Source organism: Tachysurus vachellii, chromosome 2 (genome assembly GCF_030014155.1).
Source record: "Tachysurus vachellii isolate PV-2020 chromosome 2, HZAU_Pvac_v1, whole genome shotgun sequence".
In the NCBI taxonomy this organism is placed as follows: domain Eukaryota; kingdom Metazoa; phylum Chordata; class Actinopteri; order Siluriformes; family Bagridae; genus Tachysurus; species Tachysurus vachellii.
Genome location: NC_083461.1, coordinates 370,555 through 388,054, shown reverse-complemented (window position 1 = coordinate 388,054; position 17,500 = coordinate 370,555). Strand labels below are relative to the sequence as shown.

Genomic DNA, 17,500 nt, shown 5'->3' with positions numbered 1-17,500 from the left:
TGTGTTTTTGATGTCTTGATGTCGTTGGTTGTCTCTTGTTACCATGTTTTTGTTCTTTAGCTCCTCCCTTGTGTTTCTTGTTTTTGTCTGTTGTGTTTTTTTTATATATATTAAATCCATGAAGCTTCCAGATTTTCTCATTTAACCCTAACCCTAACCCTAACAGTAAAACTATTTATAATGAACTAAACTAAACCAATGTGAGACCAGTCAGTGTTTTATAATCAGTGTGGATAAGATTAAAGTGATGACTTCATATGTTCTGATTCTGTGTTACTCGAATGTAAGCAACGTTCTTCTGTATATTACAACACAGTGCAGTGTCGTGTAAAAACAGATCATATTTCTGATCATTTGTCATAATTTTATTTCTTTTACACACACACACACACACACACACACACACACACACACACACACACACACACACACACACACACATACACACAGAGTGTCTCTCCCAGAGGAGCCCCCCAGTGCACCCCCACAGAATGTCATCGCCAGTGGCCGTACCAACTCGTCCATCATGATCCAGTGGCAGCCTCCTCCTGAGAATCAGCAGAATGGAGCGCTCCGGGGATACGTCATACGGTCAGTACCTATAGCACCGCCTCCTAAACACACACACACACACACACACACACACACACACACACATACACACACACACTGCATATTACCCAACAGTGCATCTTCTACTGGTCGGTTAAAGGCTCTACACTCACTGTGTGGTGATCTCCTGCTGCCTGTTCACCTGAATGATGTCACCAGTACCTCTCTCTCTCTCTCTTCTCTCTCTCTCTCTCTCTCTCCCTCTTCTCTCTCTCTCTCTGTGTCTCTCTCTCTCTCTCTCTCTCTCTCTCTGTGTGTGTCTCTGTCTCTCTCTCTGTGTCTCTGTCTCTCTCTTCTCTCTCTCTCAGACAGAGAGGTGTCTAACAGGTGGTAGAGAATAGTTTGTCTCCCTCTGTTGTTTGATTGTGGAACTTAAATATATTAAAAGAGATTTTGTTCTTTTAAATTTCTGATATTAGAGGGTGAGAAATGTCTAAAGAAATACAGAGAGCTACAGTGAGCTACATTGTCCATAACCCTAAACTAATATCTCAAATAATGATAATAATCTGATTAGTGTCTCTGAATCTGTGTACAAAAGAAAGAGAGATTTTCTGTCGATACAAACACAAGTGTGTCATTTGGTTTAGAGACATGAGTTATACACATAAATTAAAACATCTGGATGCTCTTTGGGTGTTGATTAGAGAACATCTGTCCATTACTGATCCCTGTGTATCTCCCAGTTACCGCCTGACTGGTCTCCCAGTGGACATCCAGTACAAAAACATCTCCAATCCAGAAGTGACAAACCTGCTCCTGGAGGATTTGATCATCTGGACCAACTATGAGATAGAAGTTGCAGGATATAACGGTGCTGGACTGGGTGTCTACAGCCACAAGGTGACGGAGTGGACGCTGCAGGGAGGTGGGTGTCTGATTCAATACAAACTTTATCCAGGGCCTTAAAACATTACATTATTTATAAACCCAGTCGGGAAAACATTAGGACACCCCATTAAATATTCAGATCTTTATAACGAAATGTCCACAATTTCTGATCTAGTTTAAATTTGTACCTGTAATGGCTGATTACTAATTATTTTAAGATCTTATATCCCTCACCAGACTCAGACGCTTGGGATCTCACCATGGGGAAACTTCTCACTTCAACAATTAAGAGCAAACTAAACTAAATGTCTGGGGTTTAAATAAGACAAATCTTCTTCACAATGTTCTGTAACAATGTTCTAATAATTTACACCTGATGGTCATTTTATACATTTTAAGTACAAATAATTGTGGGCGTGTCCTTACTGTTTAATTTTTTTATTACATTTAATAGATCATTTAAAAACTTTTCTTTGGTTTTGTTTGTTTATTAAATTACTTGAATCTTCCAATATTGTTAAAAATAATATTTGTAATATTGATAAAATAAAATGTCCAGATGTTAAACTATTAAAAACACAGGCTTTCATTGGGTGTCCTAATTTTTTCACATGACAATAAATATAAATATCTTTCTGTCTCTCTTTATGTCCATCTGTCTTTTAGTCCCCACTGTTGCTCCAGGTGGTGTTCAGGTAGAAGCTGTAAACTCCACCACATTACGCTTCACCTGGACTGCACCTAACCCTCAGTTTATCAACGGCATCAACCAGGGATATAAGGTCAGATCTCTCTCTCTCTCACACACACACACACACACACACACACACACACACACACACACACACACACACACACACACACAAAGTGTAGCTTTACATAATATCCACAGTGTCAAACCCTGTATCTCTCTCTCTCTCTCTCTCTATCTCTCTCTCTCTGTGTCTGTCTCTCACTCCAGCTTTTAGCATGGCAGGCGGGGCAGGGGGAGGAGCTTATTGTTGTTACGGTTCAGCCCAATTTCCAGGATGGTGTCCATGTCGGCATCATCAGCGGTCTAAAGAAATTTACAGAGTATTTCACATCGGTTCTGTGTTTCACTACACCAGGGGACGGACCACGGAGCCCCACCCAGAGAATACGTACTCACGAAGACAGTGAGACACACACACACACAGACACACACACATACACAGTCACACACATACAGACATAAACACACACAGACACACAGAGACACACACACACTCACACACATACAGACATAAACACACAGACACACAAACACACACATACAGAGACACACACACACACAGTCACACACATACAGACACACACATACGCACACACACAGATACGCACAAAGACACACACAAACGCACACACACACCAGACACACACATAGACACACACAAACACACATACAGACACAAAAACACACACAGACACACACACAGACACATACATAAACACACACAGACACATACAAATACGCGCACACACACAGACACTCACACACAGACACACAAACACACATACACGCACACACAGACACAAACACACACACACATACGCACACACAAACACACACACACAGAGAGGCACACACACAGACACACACACACACACAGAGGCACAGACACACACAAACACACATACGCACACAGACACACATGCACACAGAAACACACACACACAGAGGCACACACACAGACGCACACAAGCACGCATACGCACACAGACACACAAACACACAAACGTACACACACACACATACACACATACGCACACACACACCAGACACACACATAGACACACACATACAGACACAAAAACACACACAGACACACACACACAGACACATACATAAACACACACGGACACATACAAGTACACGCACACACAGACACTCACACACAGACACACAAACACACACATACTCACACACAGACACAAACACACACACATACGCACACACAAACACACACACACAGAGAGGCACACACACAGACACACACACACAGAGGCACAGACACACATAAACACACATACGCACACAGACACACATGCACACAGATACACACACACAGAGGCACACACACAGACGCACACAAACACGCATACGCACACAGACACACACAAACACACAAACGTACACACACACACATACACACATACGCACACACACACCAGACACACACAAACACACAAACACACATACAGACACAAAAACACACACAGACACACACACACAGACACATACATAAACACACACATACAAGTACACGCACACACAGACACTCACACACAGACACATAAACACACACATACGCGCACACACACATTCGCACACACAAACACACACACAGAGAGAGGCACACACAGATATACACACACACACACACAGAGGCACACACACAGACACACAAACACACATACGCACACACACACACAAACACACAAACGTACACACACAGACACACACAGACACACACATACGCACACACAGACACACACAGACACACACATACGCACACACAGACACACACATATGGACACACACACAGACACACACAAACACACACACACAGACAAACGCAAAGAAAATTTAAACAATAATATAACAATAATATGACTATTTCTCTCCCTCAATCTCTCTCTCTCTCTCTCTCTCTCTCTCCAGCTCCTGGTGCTGTTGGTCATCTGAGTTTTACTGAAATTCTCGATACGTCTTTGAAAGTCAGTTGGAGAGAACCACATGAGAAGAACGGCATCCTCACTGGTACTTCACCTTTATTTATTCATTTATTATTATTATTATTATTATTATTATTATTAACTTTGTATATTTGTGTCTGTGTGTGTTTGTGTTTGTGTGAGTCTGTGTGTCTGTGTGTGTGTTTGTGCGTGTGTATTTGTGTGTGTGTGTCTCTGTGTGTGTGTCTGTGTGTGTGTGTGCGTGTGTGTCTGTGTGTGTCTGTGTGTGTGTGCGTGTGTGTCTGTGTGAGTCAGTGTGTGTGCATCTGTGTGAGTCAGTGGGTTTGTCTGTGTGAGTGTGAGTGTGTGTGTGAGTGTGAGTCTGTGTGTGTGTGTTTGTGCATGTGTGTGAGCCTGTGTGCATGAGTCTGTGTCTGTGTGTATGTGTTTGTGCGTGTGTTTGTGTGTGTTTGTGTATTTGTGTGTGTGTGTGTGTCTCTGTGTGTGCCTCTTTATGTGTGTGAGTCTGTGTGTGTGTGTGTCTGTATGAGTCAGTGTGAGTCTGTGTGTGTGCATCTTTGTCTGTGTGTGTCTTTGTGAGTCTGTGTGAGTGTGTGTGTCTGTGTGTGAGTCTGTGTGAGTGTGTGTGTGTGTCTGTGTGAGTCTGTGTGAGTTTCTGTATGAGTGTGTGAGTCTGTGCGCATGAGTCTGTGTGTATGTGTTTGTGCGTGTGTTCGTGTGTGTGTGTATTTGAGTGTGTGTCTTTGTGTGTGTCTGTGTGAGTCTGTGTGAGTGTATGTGTGTGTTTGTGTGTGTGTGTGTGTAAGTATGAATTTCTGTGTGAGTGTGTGTGTCTGTGTGAGTGTGTGTTTGTGTGTAAGTGTGAGTTTATGTGTGAGTGTGTGTGTGCATGTGTGTATAAGTATGAGTCTGTGTGTGTGTGTGTGAGTCTGTGTGTGTGTGTGCATGTGTGTATAAGTATGAGTCTGTGTGTGTGTGTGTGTGTGAGTCTGTGTGTGTGTGTAAGTGTGAGTCTGTGTGTGTCTGTAAGTGTGTGTGGGTGTGTGTAAGTGTGTGTCTGTGTGTGTGTGTGTAAGTGTGAGTCTGTGTGTGTGTGTAAGTGTGTGTGTGTAAGTGTGTGTGTGTTGTGTAAGTGTGTGTGTGTAAGTGAGTGTGTGTGTGTGCGTGTGTGCAAGTGTGTGTGTAAGTGAGTGTGTGTGTGTGTGTGCATGTGTGTAAGTGTGTGTGTGTGTGCATGTGTGTGTGTGTGTGTGTGTGTAAGTGAGTGTGTGTGTGTGTGTGTAAGTGAGTGTGTGTGTGTGTGTGTGTGTGCATGTGTGTAAGTGTGTGTGTGTGTGTGTGTGTGTGTGTGTGTGTGTGTGCATGTGTGTAAGTGTGTGTGTGTGTGTGTGTGTGTGTGTAAGTGAGTGTGTGTGTGCGTGTGTGCAAGTGTGTGTGTGTAAGTGAGTGTGTGTGTGTGTGTGTGTGTGTAAGTGAGTGTGTGTGTGTGTGTGTGTGTGTGTGTGTGTAAGTGTGTGTGTGTGTAAGTGTGTGTGTGTGTAAGTGAGTGTGTGTGTGTGTGCGTGTGTGCAAGTGTGTGTAAGTGAGTGTGTGTGTGTGTGTGTGTGTGTAAGTGTGTGTGTGTAAGTGTGTGTGTGTAAGTGTGTGTGTCTGTAAGTGAGTGTGTGTAAGTGTGTGTGTGTGCATGTGTGTAAGTGTGTGTGTGTGTGTGTGTGTGTAAGTGTGCATGTGTGTAAGTGTGTGTGTGTGTGTGTGTGTGTGTAAGTGTGTGTGTGTGTGTGTGTGTGTGTGTAAGTGTGTGTGTGTGTGTGTGTGTGTGTGTAAGTGTGTGTGTGTGTGTAGACTGAGTACTATTACTCTCCCCATAGAGCTTTCACCTAATATTAACGTACAGAGAAAATGCTCACTTTTTAAGAGGCTGCCAATATTTGTAAAGTTGCCCCTGTGTGTCTGTGTGTATCGTATCTGTAGGGTATCGTATCTCGTGGGAGGAGTTTAACCGCACAAACACACGGGTCACACACTACCTGCCCAACGTCACTCTACAGTACCGTGTCACAGGACTTACTGCTTTAACCACCTACACAATCGAGGTGGCAGCAATGACATCTAAAGGACAGGGACAGCTATCATCATCCACCATCTCATCAGGGGTACCACCAGGTACACACACACACACACACACAGACATACACACACACACACACAGACATACACACACACACACACAGGTACACACACACACACACACACACACACAGACATACACACACACACACACAGACATACACACACACACACACACAGACATACACACACACACACACACAGACATACACACACACACACACAGGTACACACACACACAGACATACACACACACACACAGACATACACACATACACATACAGACACACACGCAGAGTCACACACACTCACACACATACACACACATATACATACAGACACACACGCATAGGCACACACACTCACACACAAACACATACACGCACAGAGACACATACGCACACAGATACACACAGAGACACACACACAGATATACACGCACAGAGACACATACGCACACAGACACACACACATAGCCACAAATTCACACAGACACAGAGACACATACACACACACAAACAGAGGCACACATACACACACATACACATACAGACACATACCCAAAGGCACAAACACGCATGAACACAAACACAGAGACACACATACACACACAGATACACACGCACAGAGACACACACGCACACAGATACACACACACAGAGACACACAGAGTCACACACAAACAGATACACACACAGTAGATCTAAAAAAACAGACACAAACGACACCCAAGCCACCAGTGATGGAGACATAAAACACTAAGCAAAAAATCTAAGCATATTAAGACATAACACAGATTAACTCGGCCTGTTCTTTAACTATGTTTAATGCTGCAAGAAATGAGAGCTGCACCTTCCTGAGTGGGATGGACATCATCCTGTCCTAACAAGCCAGCCTTGTCCTCAAAAGTGCTCTTATTATCTGTGAAGCCCGCATTGTTTTCGGAGCACCACCTGGACATCCAGCAGTTCATCACCACACCACATTGGGATGGGGCCAGAGCATAATTTACACACCTCGACAATATTACTCTAAGTAATCTCTGACTGATGAAGGCATATATCAGCTCCTACATGGAAAATTACCTTCGAGTACCAATGCTTGCCTAAGACCCTAAGATTACCTGCTATATCCGGTGCCCTGGCTCCCTGAATACACCTAACCAGTGCTGCTGGAGCCCCTAAAGGTGGAGTCTCCTATAACCAGAGCACGTTCAGGTTTCTCAGCGGGTTCTTCACTGAGGAGATGAAACCTGTTAGACATGTGAAGTGGAGAGCTGTGGTGCTCCTGTGGGACCATGCCAATTGTCTTGTGTGTGTTCTCATATAGAGCTTCCTGGTCCACCAACTAACTTGGCTATCTCCAACATCGGCCCTCGATCAGTTACACTGCAGTTCAAACCAGGTTACGATGGAAAGACGTCCATCTCCCGCTGGCAGGTAGAGGCACAGGTGAGTTACTGATCAGATCAGAATAGATGGAACAAAGCTATTAGAAGGTAAATATTATTTTTCAGCGATATGCGATAAATAACTACACCCTGTACCATCACTGATGAGTATGGCTTTTGGTTTTCTATTCTGTTTTCAGAGCAGTATAATTGGAGAAAATGAGGACTGGGTGTTGGTTCATCAGCTGACTAATGAGCCTCATGCTCGATCAATGGAAATACCTGCTCTCAATCCCTACACCTTCTACAGGTACTGCACTTTTCCACCCTTTTCCACCGAGGCAGTTTGAGTGCTGGTTCGGAGCCAGAGTTTAATTTAAAACCAGTTCTTTATTTCTTTGACACAAAAAGCACCGGCTCTGAACCAGAAAAAGTGGTTCTTAAGTAGCACCAAAACGTTGCTGGTCTAGACTTAAAAAAGGGATGTGGTAGCTCAGTGGTGTTGGGCTACTGATCGGAAGGCCTTTAACCCTCAGTTGCTCAGTTGTAAGTCACTCTGGATAAGGGTGTCTGCTAAATGCCGTAAATGTAAATGTAAAAAAAAAACGCTTGCATCAGGGGCTGGGGGCGGGGCTACTGTTAGCGCCTGGGGGCGGGGTTACTGTGACCAACAAGACAAAAGAGAACGTTGTTAGCGGCAATTTTTAAATCATTTTAAATTAGGATTCTCTGTGTTTGGGCCAATGTAGGTTCACAAAGCCATGAGCATTAACAGTAAACCAACATCCGCCATTGTTGATGTTGTGTTTGTGTTTGCTGCTGCTGCGTTAACGTTGCTCTATAATGTTGTATACAGCGACATCAGACTCGGCTCTGTGACGGCTCTCTAACTGATGGAAAGGCAAACTGGTTCTTAAAAGACTCGCCAGTGGAACCCACTTCGAACCAGTACCAGCACTAGTTCTGAACCAGCACCCGGTTCTTTCTGGTGGAAAAGGGGGCATTGGAGTACAACTCATATAGCACCTTGTACAAGCCACAATCAAATCATACACAAATAGGGATAGATATATTGTGTTTTATCTTCTTTTCTTATTATATATATAATTATTATAATTATAATTTTCTTTTTTGTTTCTATTCTTTTGTTAAACTACTTTGAGACAATGTGAATTGTTAATTCTTGAAAAGCACTACACAAATAAATTGAATTATATAATTATGTGACAGGTTCTTCCTACACACCTTCTACACACTTTCCTACACACCTTCTACACACCTTCTACACACCTTCTACACACTTTCCTACACACCTTCTACACACTTTCCTACACACCTTCTACACACCTTCTACACACCTTCCTACACACCTTCTACACACTTTCCTACACACCTTCTACACACCTTCTACACACCTTCCTACACACCTTCTACACACCTTCTACACACCTTCTACACACCTTCCTACACACCTTCTACACACCTTCCTACACACCTTCTACACACTTTCCTACTCACCTTCTACACACCTTCTACACACTTTCCTACACACCTTCCTACACACCTTCCTACACACCTTCTACACACCTTCTACACACCTTCTACACACCTTCCTACACACCTTCTACACACCTTCTACACACCTTCCTACACACCTTCTACACACCTTCCTACACACCTTCTACACACCTTCCTACACACCTTCTACACACTTTCCTACTCACCTTCTACACACCTTCTACACACTTTCCTACACACCTTCCTACACACCTTCCTACACACCTTCTACACACTTTCCTACACACCTTCTACACACCTTCCTACACACCTTCTACACACCTTCCTACACACCTTCCTACACACCTTCTACACACTTTCCTACACACCTTCTACACACTTTCCTACACACCTTCTACACACCTTCTACACACCTTCTACACACTTTCCTACACACCTTCTACACACCTTCCTACACACTTTCCTACACACCTTCTACACACTTTCCTACACACCTTCTACACACCTTCTACACACTTTCCTACACACCTTCTACACACTTTCCTACACACCTTCTACACACCTTCTACACACCTTCCTACACACCTTCTACACACTTTCCTACACACCTTCTACACACCTTCTACACACCTTCTACACACTTTCCTACACACCTTCTACACACCTTCCTACACACCTTCTACACACCTTCTACACACCTTCCTACACACCTTCCTACACACCTTCTACACACTTTCCTACACACCTTCTACACACTTTCCTACACACCTTCTACACACCTTCTACACACCTTCTACACACTTTCCTACACACCTTCTACACACTTTCCTACACACCTTCTACACACCTTCCTACACACCTTCTACACACCTTCTACACACTTTCCTACAAATTTTCCTACACACCTTCTACACACTTTCCTACACACCTTCTACACACTTTCCTACACACCTTCTACACACCTTCCTACACACCTTCTACACACCTTCTACACACTTTCCTACACACCTTCTACACACCTTCCTAGACATCTTCTACACACCTTCTACACGTACCACACCTTTACTCCATCCTCCTCAGGTGTCTCTCATTTATATAGCTCCTCAGCTTCCAAGTTCCACACGTCCTTTAAAATGTTTATGGTACCACCTGCAGTTATCTCACATTCTGTACTACCATCAAATATTTATGTCCAGTATTTAGCACAAGCCAGAAATGTCCTCTTCCATCATCAGTAGATGCTCTTGATACAAATGGAGTAAATATTAACACTATCTATCACCATCATAGTCAGCTTGCTTGTTCTGTTGTTTGATGTATTTTTTGGTCCCACCTGCAGATTTCGTATACGTCAGGTGAACATTGTGGGCACCAGCCCACCCAGTCAACCTTCTAGAAAGATCCAGACCCTGCAGGCTCCACCTGACATGGCTCCTCTTAACGTCACACTGCGCACAGCCAGTGAAACCAGCCTCTGGCTCCGATGGGTGGTACGTCCCATTATCACATGCCTCTGTTCTGAATCTGGTTCCTCTCAAGCTTTCGTTCTCACATCACGTCAGGGAGGTTTTTCTTGCCACTGTTACCTCAAGCTTGCTCATTGGGATAAATGTAAATGTAATAAATATTATACATTTAGAAATTTGACTTTGTAATTTCTATAATAATTGTTTATACTTGTGTCAATCTGCTTTGAGACAATGTCCATTGTTAAAAGGGCAGTACAAATAAAATTTAATTGAATTGCTGTTCATATCTATCAAGGATTTTCCAGCATAAATAAAATAACTTTTTTGTGCTGGAATAATTTAATGTTGCCTAATTTGTCTTTCAGCCCCTACCAGAGTGGGAGTATAATGGAAATCCAGAGTCTCTTGGATATAAAGTGCAGTATAGTCGGATTGGACATCATGATAAAGTCCTAACCCACATTATTCCTGACCGTTTGGAGAGAGAGTTTACCATCGAAGATTTAGAAGAATGGACTGAATATGAAGTCAAAGTCCGAGCGATTAATGGCATTGGAGCTGGACCATGGAGTCAACCTGTTCAGGGGCGGACCCGAGAATCTGGTAAAATATTAATATTAATATTACATTTTATTTTGCATTACTAGTCCTCCATGAACATCTCAATGAATATTAAACAGCAGTGGTTTGTTTATTATACAGTTCCATATGGTTGAAGACAAAGTTGGCTTTAAAAGATGTCCTACCTGTAGAACATGAAGAAAGCACTTCCTAGATGCCATTATCTGGAGTGAATTACATTTATACATGTGAGCAGCTGAGTGTTAAGGGCCTTTCTCAAGGGCCAAACAGTGTCAACTTGTTGATCCTGGGATTTGAAATCATAACCTTATGATCAGTAGTCAACTGTCATTAAGGTATAGGAGGTGGAACCCATAGAGTCTTTGGGAAGTTGCGTTTTTCACAAAAGGTTTTTTACTAAAAGACGAGTTCTTACTGTTAAAGTTTTTGGACAGAATTGTTTCAGTAAATTAACTCTTTCACCAATTTCTGTAAAATAGGGTACATATGACTAGTCTTTAACTTATGATATGCTTTAAACCACGGACAAGCTCTGTTTGATTTCTGACCATTGGTTGTAGGTGCTGGAGCCTGGACATACAATGTAAAAGCACATGAGTATCAGTAAACACTGCTGCTCTCTGTGGTTATAACAAGCAAGTTCCCTCTGAGACCACGATAACATTCAACTCTGGGTTTTTAAAAGCTTTTATTCTAAAGAATCCCTGTATGTGATACTGATGATAATTCTGTTTGTTTTTTAACTTTTTCACTCTTTAGTGCCCTCCAGTGGTCCATCTAATGTCTCAGCATTCTCCACATCCTCCAGCAGTATTTTGGTTCGCTGGTTTGAGGTTCCTGAGCCTGACAGAAATGGGCTCATCCTTGGCTACAAGGTCATCATAAAATAATAATACCAATAATTTTGAGTCCTAATAATAAATCTCAAATACATTTTATAGTTTTATTCTCGGTCTGTGTCTCTTAGGTGGTGTATAAGGAAAAAGATTCAGACTCTCCTCTTCAGTTGTGGACAGTAGAAGGAAACACCACTCACAGTGCTGAGTTAACACATTTAGGGAAATATGTCCTCTATGAGATACAGGTTTTAGCATTCACACGTATTGGAGATGGACTCCCATCCTCTCCTTTGATCCTGGAACGCACTCTTGATGATGGTAGGCATGACGACAGCAATCAGTATAAATCACATCAATCACAGTGTACATGAGGTTCAGAAATTTAATAGAGAGGCTTGTGATTAATCTCTAACAGCTCAGGGCAGGTTCATTTGTATAGTTTTCACTGAGATGACATGAGGTTAAAACGTTGGGAGGAACCAAACTCAAAAGGAAACCTATCTCACAGTGACACTGGAGACTGTGATCATGAGTCATTAGTCTTCCTCAACTGTGTAATATGAAGTCAAACAGCACTGCTGACTGAGCTTCAAAAGAATCTTTGGCACAATTCAATTCAGTTTATTTGTTTAGCACTTTTAACAATTTCCCATTGTCTCAAAGCAGCTTTACAGAAGTATGGAAACAGAAGAGAGAGAAAAAGAAATAAATATAGAATAATAAGAAGAAAAAATACATACATTTAAAGTTTAAAATTAATTTAAAAAAGATTAACTTAAAATTTAAAATACTATATATCTATCCCTGTCCCTAATGAGAAAGCCGAGGTGATGGCGGTGAGGAAAAACTCCCTGAGATGATAAGATGAAGAAACCTTGAGAGGAACCAGACTCAGAAGTGAACCTCATCCTCATTTGGGTGACACTCTACAGTAAATAGTGTAAATGTAAATAATGTCCTTTCTACAACAGTTTATAATAGTGCAGCCGAGAGCTCCTGAGGAACTAATGGGTCATCATAAACTCTGAGTTCACCACAGACCTGATTGCTGATAAACACCAGAACATACAGCTGACGGACACAACATTGGTTCAGAAAGAATTATGACATCATTTTTTTTGCTTTATTAGCTTTAAATTTATAGTCTGTGAAGCTAACCACAGAATAATGAACAAGACTTCAACTGATTTCCAAACTGCAGTCTTTAGTCTACCATCCACAGGCTGATCTATAATGGTTTAAGAGGATGCACATTGGGGATATTACAAGCAGGGTCTTGACAGGAAATTCAGTGACAATGAAAACAAAGTAACTGAAGCTACTACAGCTATGATATTTACATTTAATTTACATTTCCGCCATGTGGCAGACTCTTATCCACAGCAACGTACAGAAGTGCTTTAAAGTTTCCACCAATGAAAACATCAATACTTGTTCACTAGGACACAGACTAAGGAGACCATAAGTCTAAAACTCTGTTGGAAGGAAATCTAGCACTCAAACAAAAAGAACAATATTTCATGAAGGAATCAGTCACAACAGTCAGTGACTAAGCTGTTCAAACAAACAGGGAACGTTCACCAGGTCAGTGCCAGAACAGAGAAGAATATTGTTTTCCTGACAGTTGGTGGGACCAGTCGAGAAGTGCCAAAAGATCTGTGGCAGTGAGGTTCAGTGTAAGGAGTGAGAGCATTAAACTGTACATTAAACTGTACATCAAGATTTGCTTCATAATCAGAAAGCTTACTTCTGTCTGTCTTTGGTCCTGGTACAAGAACTTCTGTGTGTCAGAGTTAAACAGGAGGAAGTTAGTAAGCGTCCACTGTCTGATGTCCTTCACACAATCTTCAGTCTTATTAAACTGGTGACTCACATCTGACTGAACTGAAACATACAGCTGTGTGTCATCAGTGTAACAGTGGAAGCTAATACTATGATTATGAATAATTGCACCAAGGGGTAGAATATATAGGGAGTAAAGCAATGGGCCTAAAACAGAACCTTGTGGAACACCGAACATTACCTTAGTTTGTTTAGAGCGGTCACCATTTAGATCTACCAAGGTTAACAACTCTGTATTCAATAACTGACATGATTGTACAGAAGTACATAAGACTGGATACAGACTTCTAATGCTGCAGTATTCTCTGGCAGAGTGTTAAAGTGTCTCTGTGTCTCAAAGGATGTAAGATTAACACTGATGCACTAAGTGAGCTCAAGATTCACCATGTCCAATGTATTTTATAATTCTAATACATTAAACTCTATAAAACACTTCGCCATTGGTTTCTGATTAGGCTTTCAGGGAGATCTGGCATGCCTGGAATCAGTTAATCAGTTAATAACAATAGCATAGATATTGTGTGTATATATGTACAATATTTATAAATGTGATAAAAACAGAATCTCCAAGCAAATGATTCCAAAAACAATTAATATGTAATAGATTCTATACTTTTCTGTGTTTCCTGCATAATTATTATCTAGACTTTACATTTAAATCTATAACCCTTCATTAAAGGTAAATTAAGTGGTGTATCTATTATACACAGCTACATAAGACAAAGTACTTTTGTTAGAAGAGAAGTAACATACACACTATAGGTTAAATACGTATAAATCTGTATGATTTTCCAGTGCCGGGACCACCAGTAGGTATTTTGTTTCCAGAAGTACGGACCACTTCTGTCAGACTGATCTGGCAATCTCCTGCTCAGCCCAATGGCATTATCCTTGGTAAGTGTGGCTGTAAATAAACCTTGTCTTGTATAGACAGACAAGCAGACAGAAAGATTTACAGATAGATAGACACAGTGTATATAAAACAAACTTTTCCTGTTTCTGATCTCTTTTCAGCCTATCAGATCACATATCGACTAAATTCATCCAATAGCAACTCTGCGACAGTGGATGTCCTGAGCCCAAGTGCACGGCAATACACTGTGAATTCGCTAAAGCCTGAATCTGTTTACATCTTCAGCATCACGGCTCAAACCCGTAAAGGCTGGGGGGATGCTGCCGAAGCCCTGGTGGTTACCACGGAAAAGAGAGGTGAGGAGAGCAAACAAAAGTTTCTAAAGCTGAAAAACAATTCTTAGCTTCTTCTGTAAAGATTTTTTTTATTCAATTAAATTCATTTTTGAATTGAATTTGCTTTTTTACTGTGGAACCGTTAATCCTCAGCACGTCCTCAGCCTCCTCGCCATCTTGTGGTACCTCAGGAGAGCGTGCGAGCGCGGAGCGTATTGTTGTCATGGGAACCAGGAAGCGATGGTCTTTCTCCGGTCCGGTATTACACAGTTCAGATAAGAGAACTTCCTATTCAGAACTGGATTGTCCAGTCAGCATCTGTTAATCACGAGGTGGTGCCATACACTGTGGAAAGGTGTGAATTTATTTAAAGAAGTTTTCTCTAATGTGTTTCAGCTCATTTACATCAATGTGGTATAAACATGATCTCAACATCTCACCATCTTCAGTCTCAACCTAACATTTGTTTCCTGTAACATGCAGGTGACAAAGAGACATTAAAATTAAGAGTTTCTCATGTCTGTGCACGTTGAGTATGACATGGTAGAGCAATAAATAGAGTTGTTTTATCTTACCCTGTCATACACAACCTCTCATTCAATTGTTGTAGAGAAATAAAGCTTGGTTGGAAGTAGCAGAATTTATTATGCCTGGTGAGTCTGTGTTGCTAATGTTGTGACCATGCTTTGCTAACCTGAGAACAAAGTATGAAGCTGAGCATGTAACATGTATATCAAGCTTATACACGTTAAATAGAGCTAGTATGTATAAGTGATATGGTGGGCAACAAGAATTAAGTGACTGAAACACACAATGAGGTAAACAGTGTACACAAAGTTTATTCATGCAATTAGAAATGGAGTTAAATGACAGTCTGACTGTGTGTATTTCAGACTGAAGCCCTTCACATCATATCAGTTTCGTGTAAAGGCCACTAACGATATCGGAGACAGTGATTACAGCCAGGAGAGTGAAGCTATCACCACTCTGCAGGATGGTATGGAATAAAGCCAATGTCTCTGTATCTATGTCTCTGTATCTATGTCTCTGTATCTATGTCTCTGTATCTATGTCTCTGTATCTATGTCTGTGTCCATCTTTAGTGCTCTGACTTTTGGTTAATCTCCTTATTGGATCTAAATACACTGCTAAATGAATAAAAAACGTCATGATCACAGTATAACACCAAGGCAGTTTATCCAGTTAGGAAGTGTAAATGATTGTGAATCATCGTCACGTGATTTTTGCAAATGAAAGTGACAACAGGTGAACTGGAGCGGCAACAGCAAGACAACCCCTAAAAAGGGAACGTTAGCGACGTAGTGATCAAAACAGACCCAAATGCAGGATAGAGTATAAATAAAGGGTTTATTAAATAAAAAACACAAAACAGGACCAAAGACACGACGAGACTTGACACGAGACGAAAGACGACAAAGGATTAAATACACAAGACAATTAACACATGAGGAACAGGTGTGCAGAGGCGGGGAAATAGAGACAGGGGCGGGGCAGACACGTAAACACAGAACAAAAGCACGTGGCCAAAGTCCGGGCTGGATCCTGACAGGGAATGGTGTTAATGACCTCCAGCAGGCTACTGATGTCCATGTTACTGAACAAACTGTCATTGTTGTTAGTGGGTTAGTGATGGGCTGCGGAGGAATATCCATATTCTAGAGACCTCCACATTTTAGCCAACGCTACCTTTACTGCTGTGTGTATTTCTGAATGACATCCTCAGAGCCATTGTCACAATGCTGGTGCAGTGGCCCTGGGTTCCTCCTGGTGCATGAAGATATGTAGTTTCTGTATGACAAATGCCACTGAATGGACCTCAGCTCTCAGTGGTTTGATGCTTTTGGTTGCCACTGGCAACACCACTCTTTATTACACAACGTATAAAAGTAATATTTAGTTTATTGAGATCCAGCATGTGAATGAAGTCTTCTGTATCTGAGCAGTGTATTTTACTTCTCCTGTATGTTCCTCTCCAGTTCCTGATGAAGCTCCCATCATCCTCTCTGTTACTCCTCACACCACTACATCTGTTTTAATTGGCTGGCAGGTGAGCAGTATTTCATATACATTTTGAAGCTATTTTTCGTCAAAGGCGTAACTGTGTGTCTTTCTAACCTGTGTTTGTGTTTCAGTCTCCATCAGAGGAGAAGATTAATGGGATTCTACTTGGGTTCTGTATTCGTTATCGAGAGCTAGTTTACGAAAGATTACAAAACTTTAACACACAAAAACTCTCTATCTGGAGCGAACTGACATGTAAGTTCATCATTTATATATTTCTGTAAAGCTGCTTTGAGACACTGTTCACTGCAATATACAAATAAAATAGAATTAAATTCAATTGAAAATTCTGTTGCATTTAT

The 17,500-nt window shown here is 41.6% G+C and overlaps 1 protein-coding gene across 1 annotated transcript in view; it reads left to right on the top strand.

Moving 5' to 3' along the window:
• LOC132861242 (protein sidekick-2-like) overlaps nt 1-17,500 on the top strand; it is a 157,520-nt gene that overhangs the window by 122,114 nt on the left and 17,906 nt on the right. Inside the window, exons 16-33 of the mRNA XM_060892668.1 lie at nt 451-591; nt 1,299-1,480; nt 2,110-2,225; nt 2,405-2,600; nt 4,127-4,225; nt 6,133-6,324; nt 7,618-7,739; nt 7,879-7,988; nt 10,536-10,686; nt 11,031-11,268; nt 12,007-12,122; nt 12,215-12,404; nt 14,724-14,822; nt 14,943-15,137; nt 15,270-15,471; nt 16,010-16,113; nt 17,114-17,184; nt 17,270-17,393. Coding sequence (XP_060748651.1) covers nt 451-591; nt 1,299-1,480; nt 2,110-2,225; nt 2,405-2,600; nt 4,127-4,225; nt 6,133-6,324; nt 7,618-7,739; nt 7,879-7,988; nt 10,536-10,686; nt 11,031-11,268; nt 12,007-12,122; nt 12,215-12,404; nt 14,724-14,822; nt 14,943-15,137; nt 15,270-15,471; nt 16,010-16,113; nt 17,114-17,184; nt 17,270-17,393 — 2,648 coding nt within the window. The remainder of the gene's footprint in view (nt 1-450; nt 592-1,298; nt 1,481-2,109; nt 2,226-2,404; nt 2,601-4,126; nt 4,226-6,132; nt 6,325-7,617; nt 7,740-7,878; nt 7,989-10,535; nt 10,687-11,030; nt 11,269-12,006; nt 12,123-12,214; nt 12,405-14,723; nt 14,823-14,942; nt 15,138-15,269; nt 15,472-16,009; nt 16,114-17,113; nt 17,185-17,269; nt 17,394-17,500) is intronic.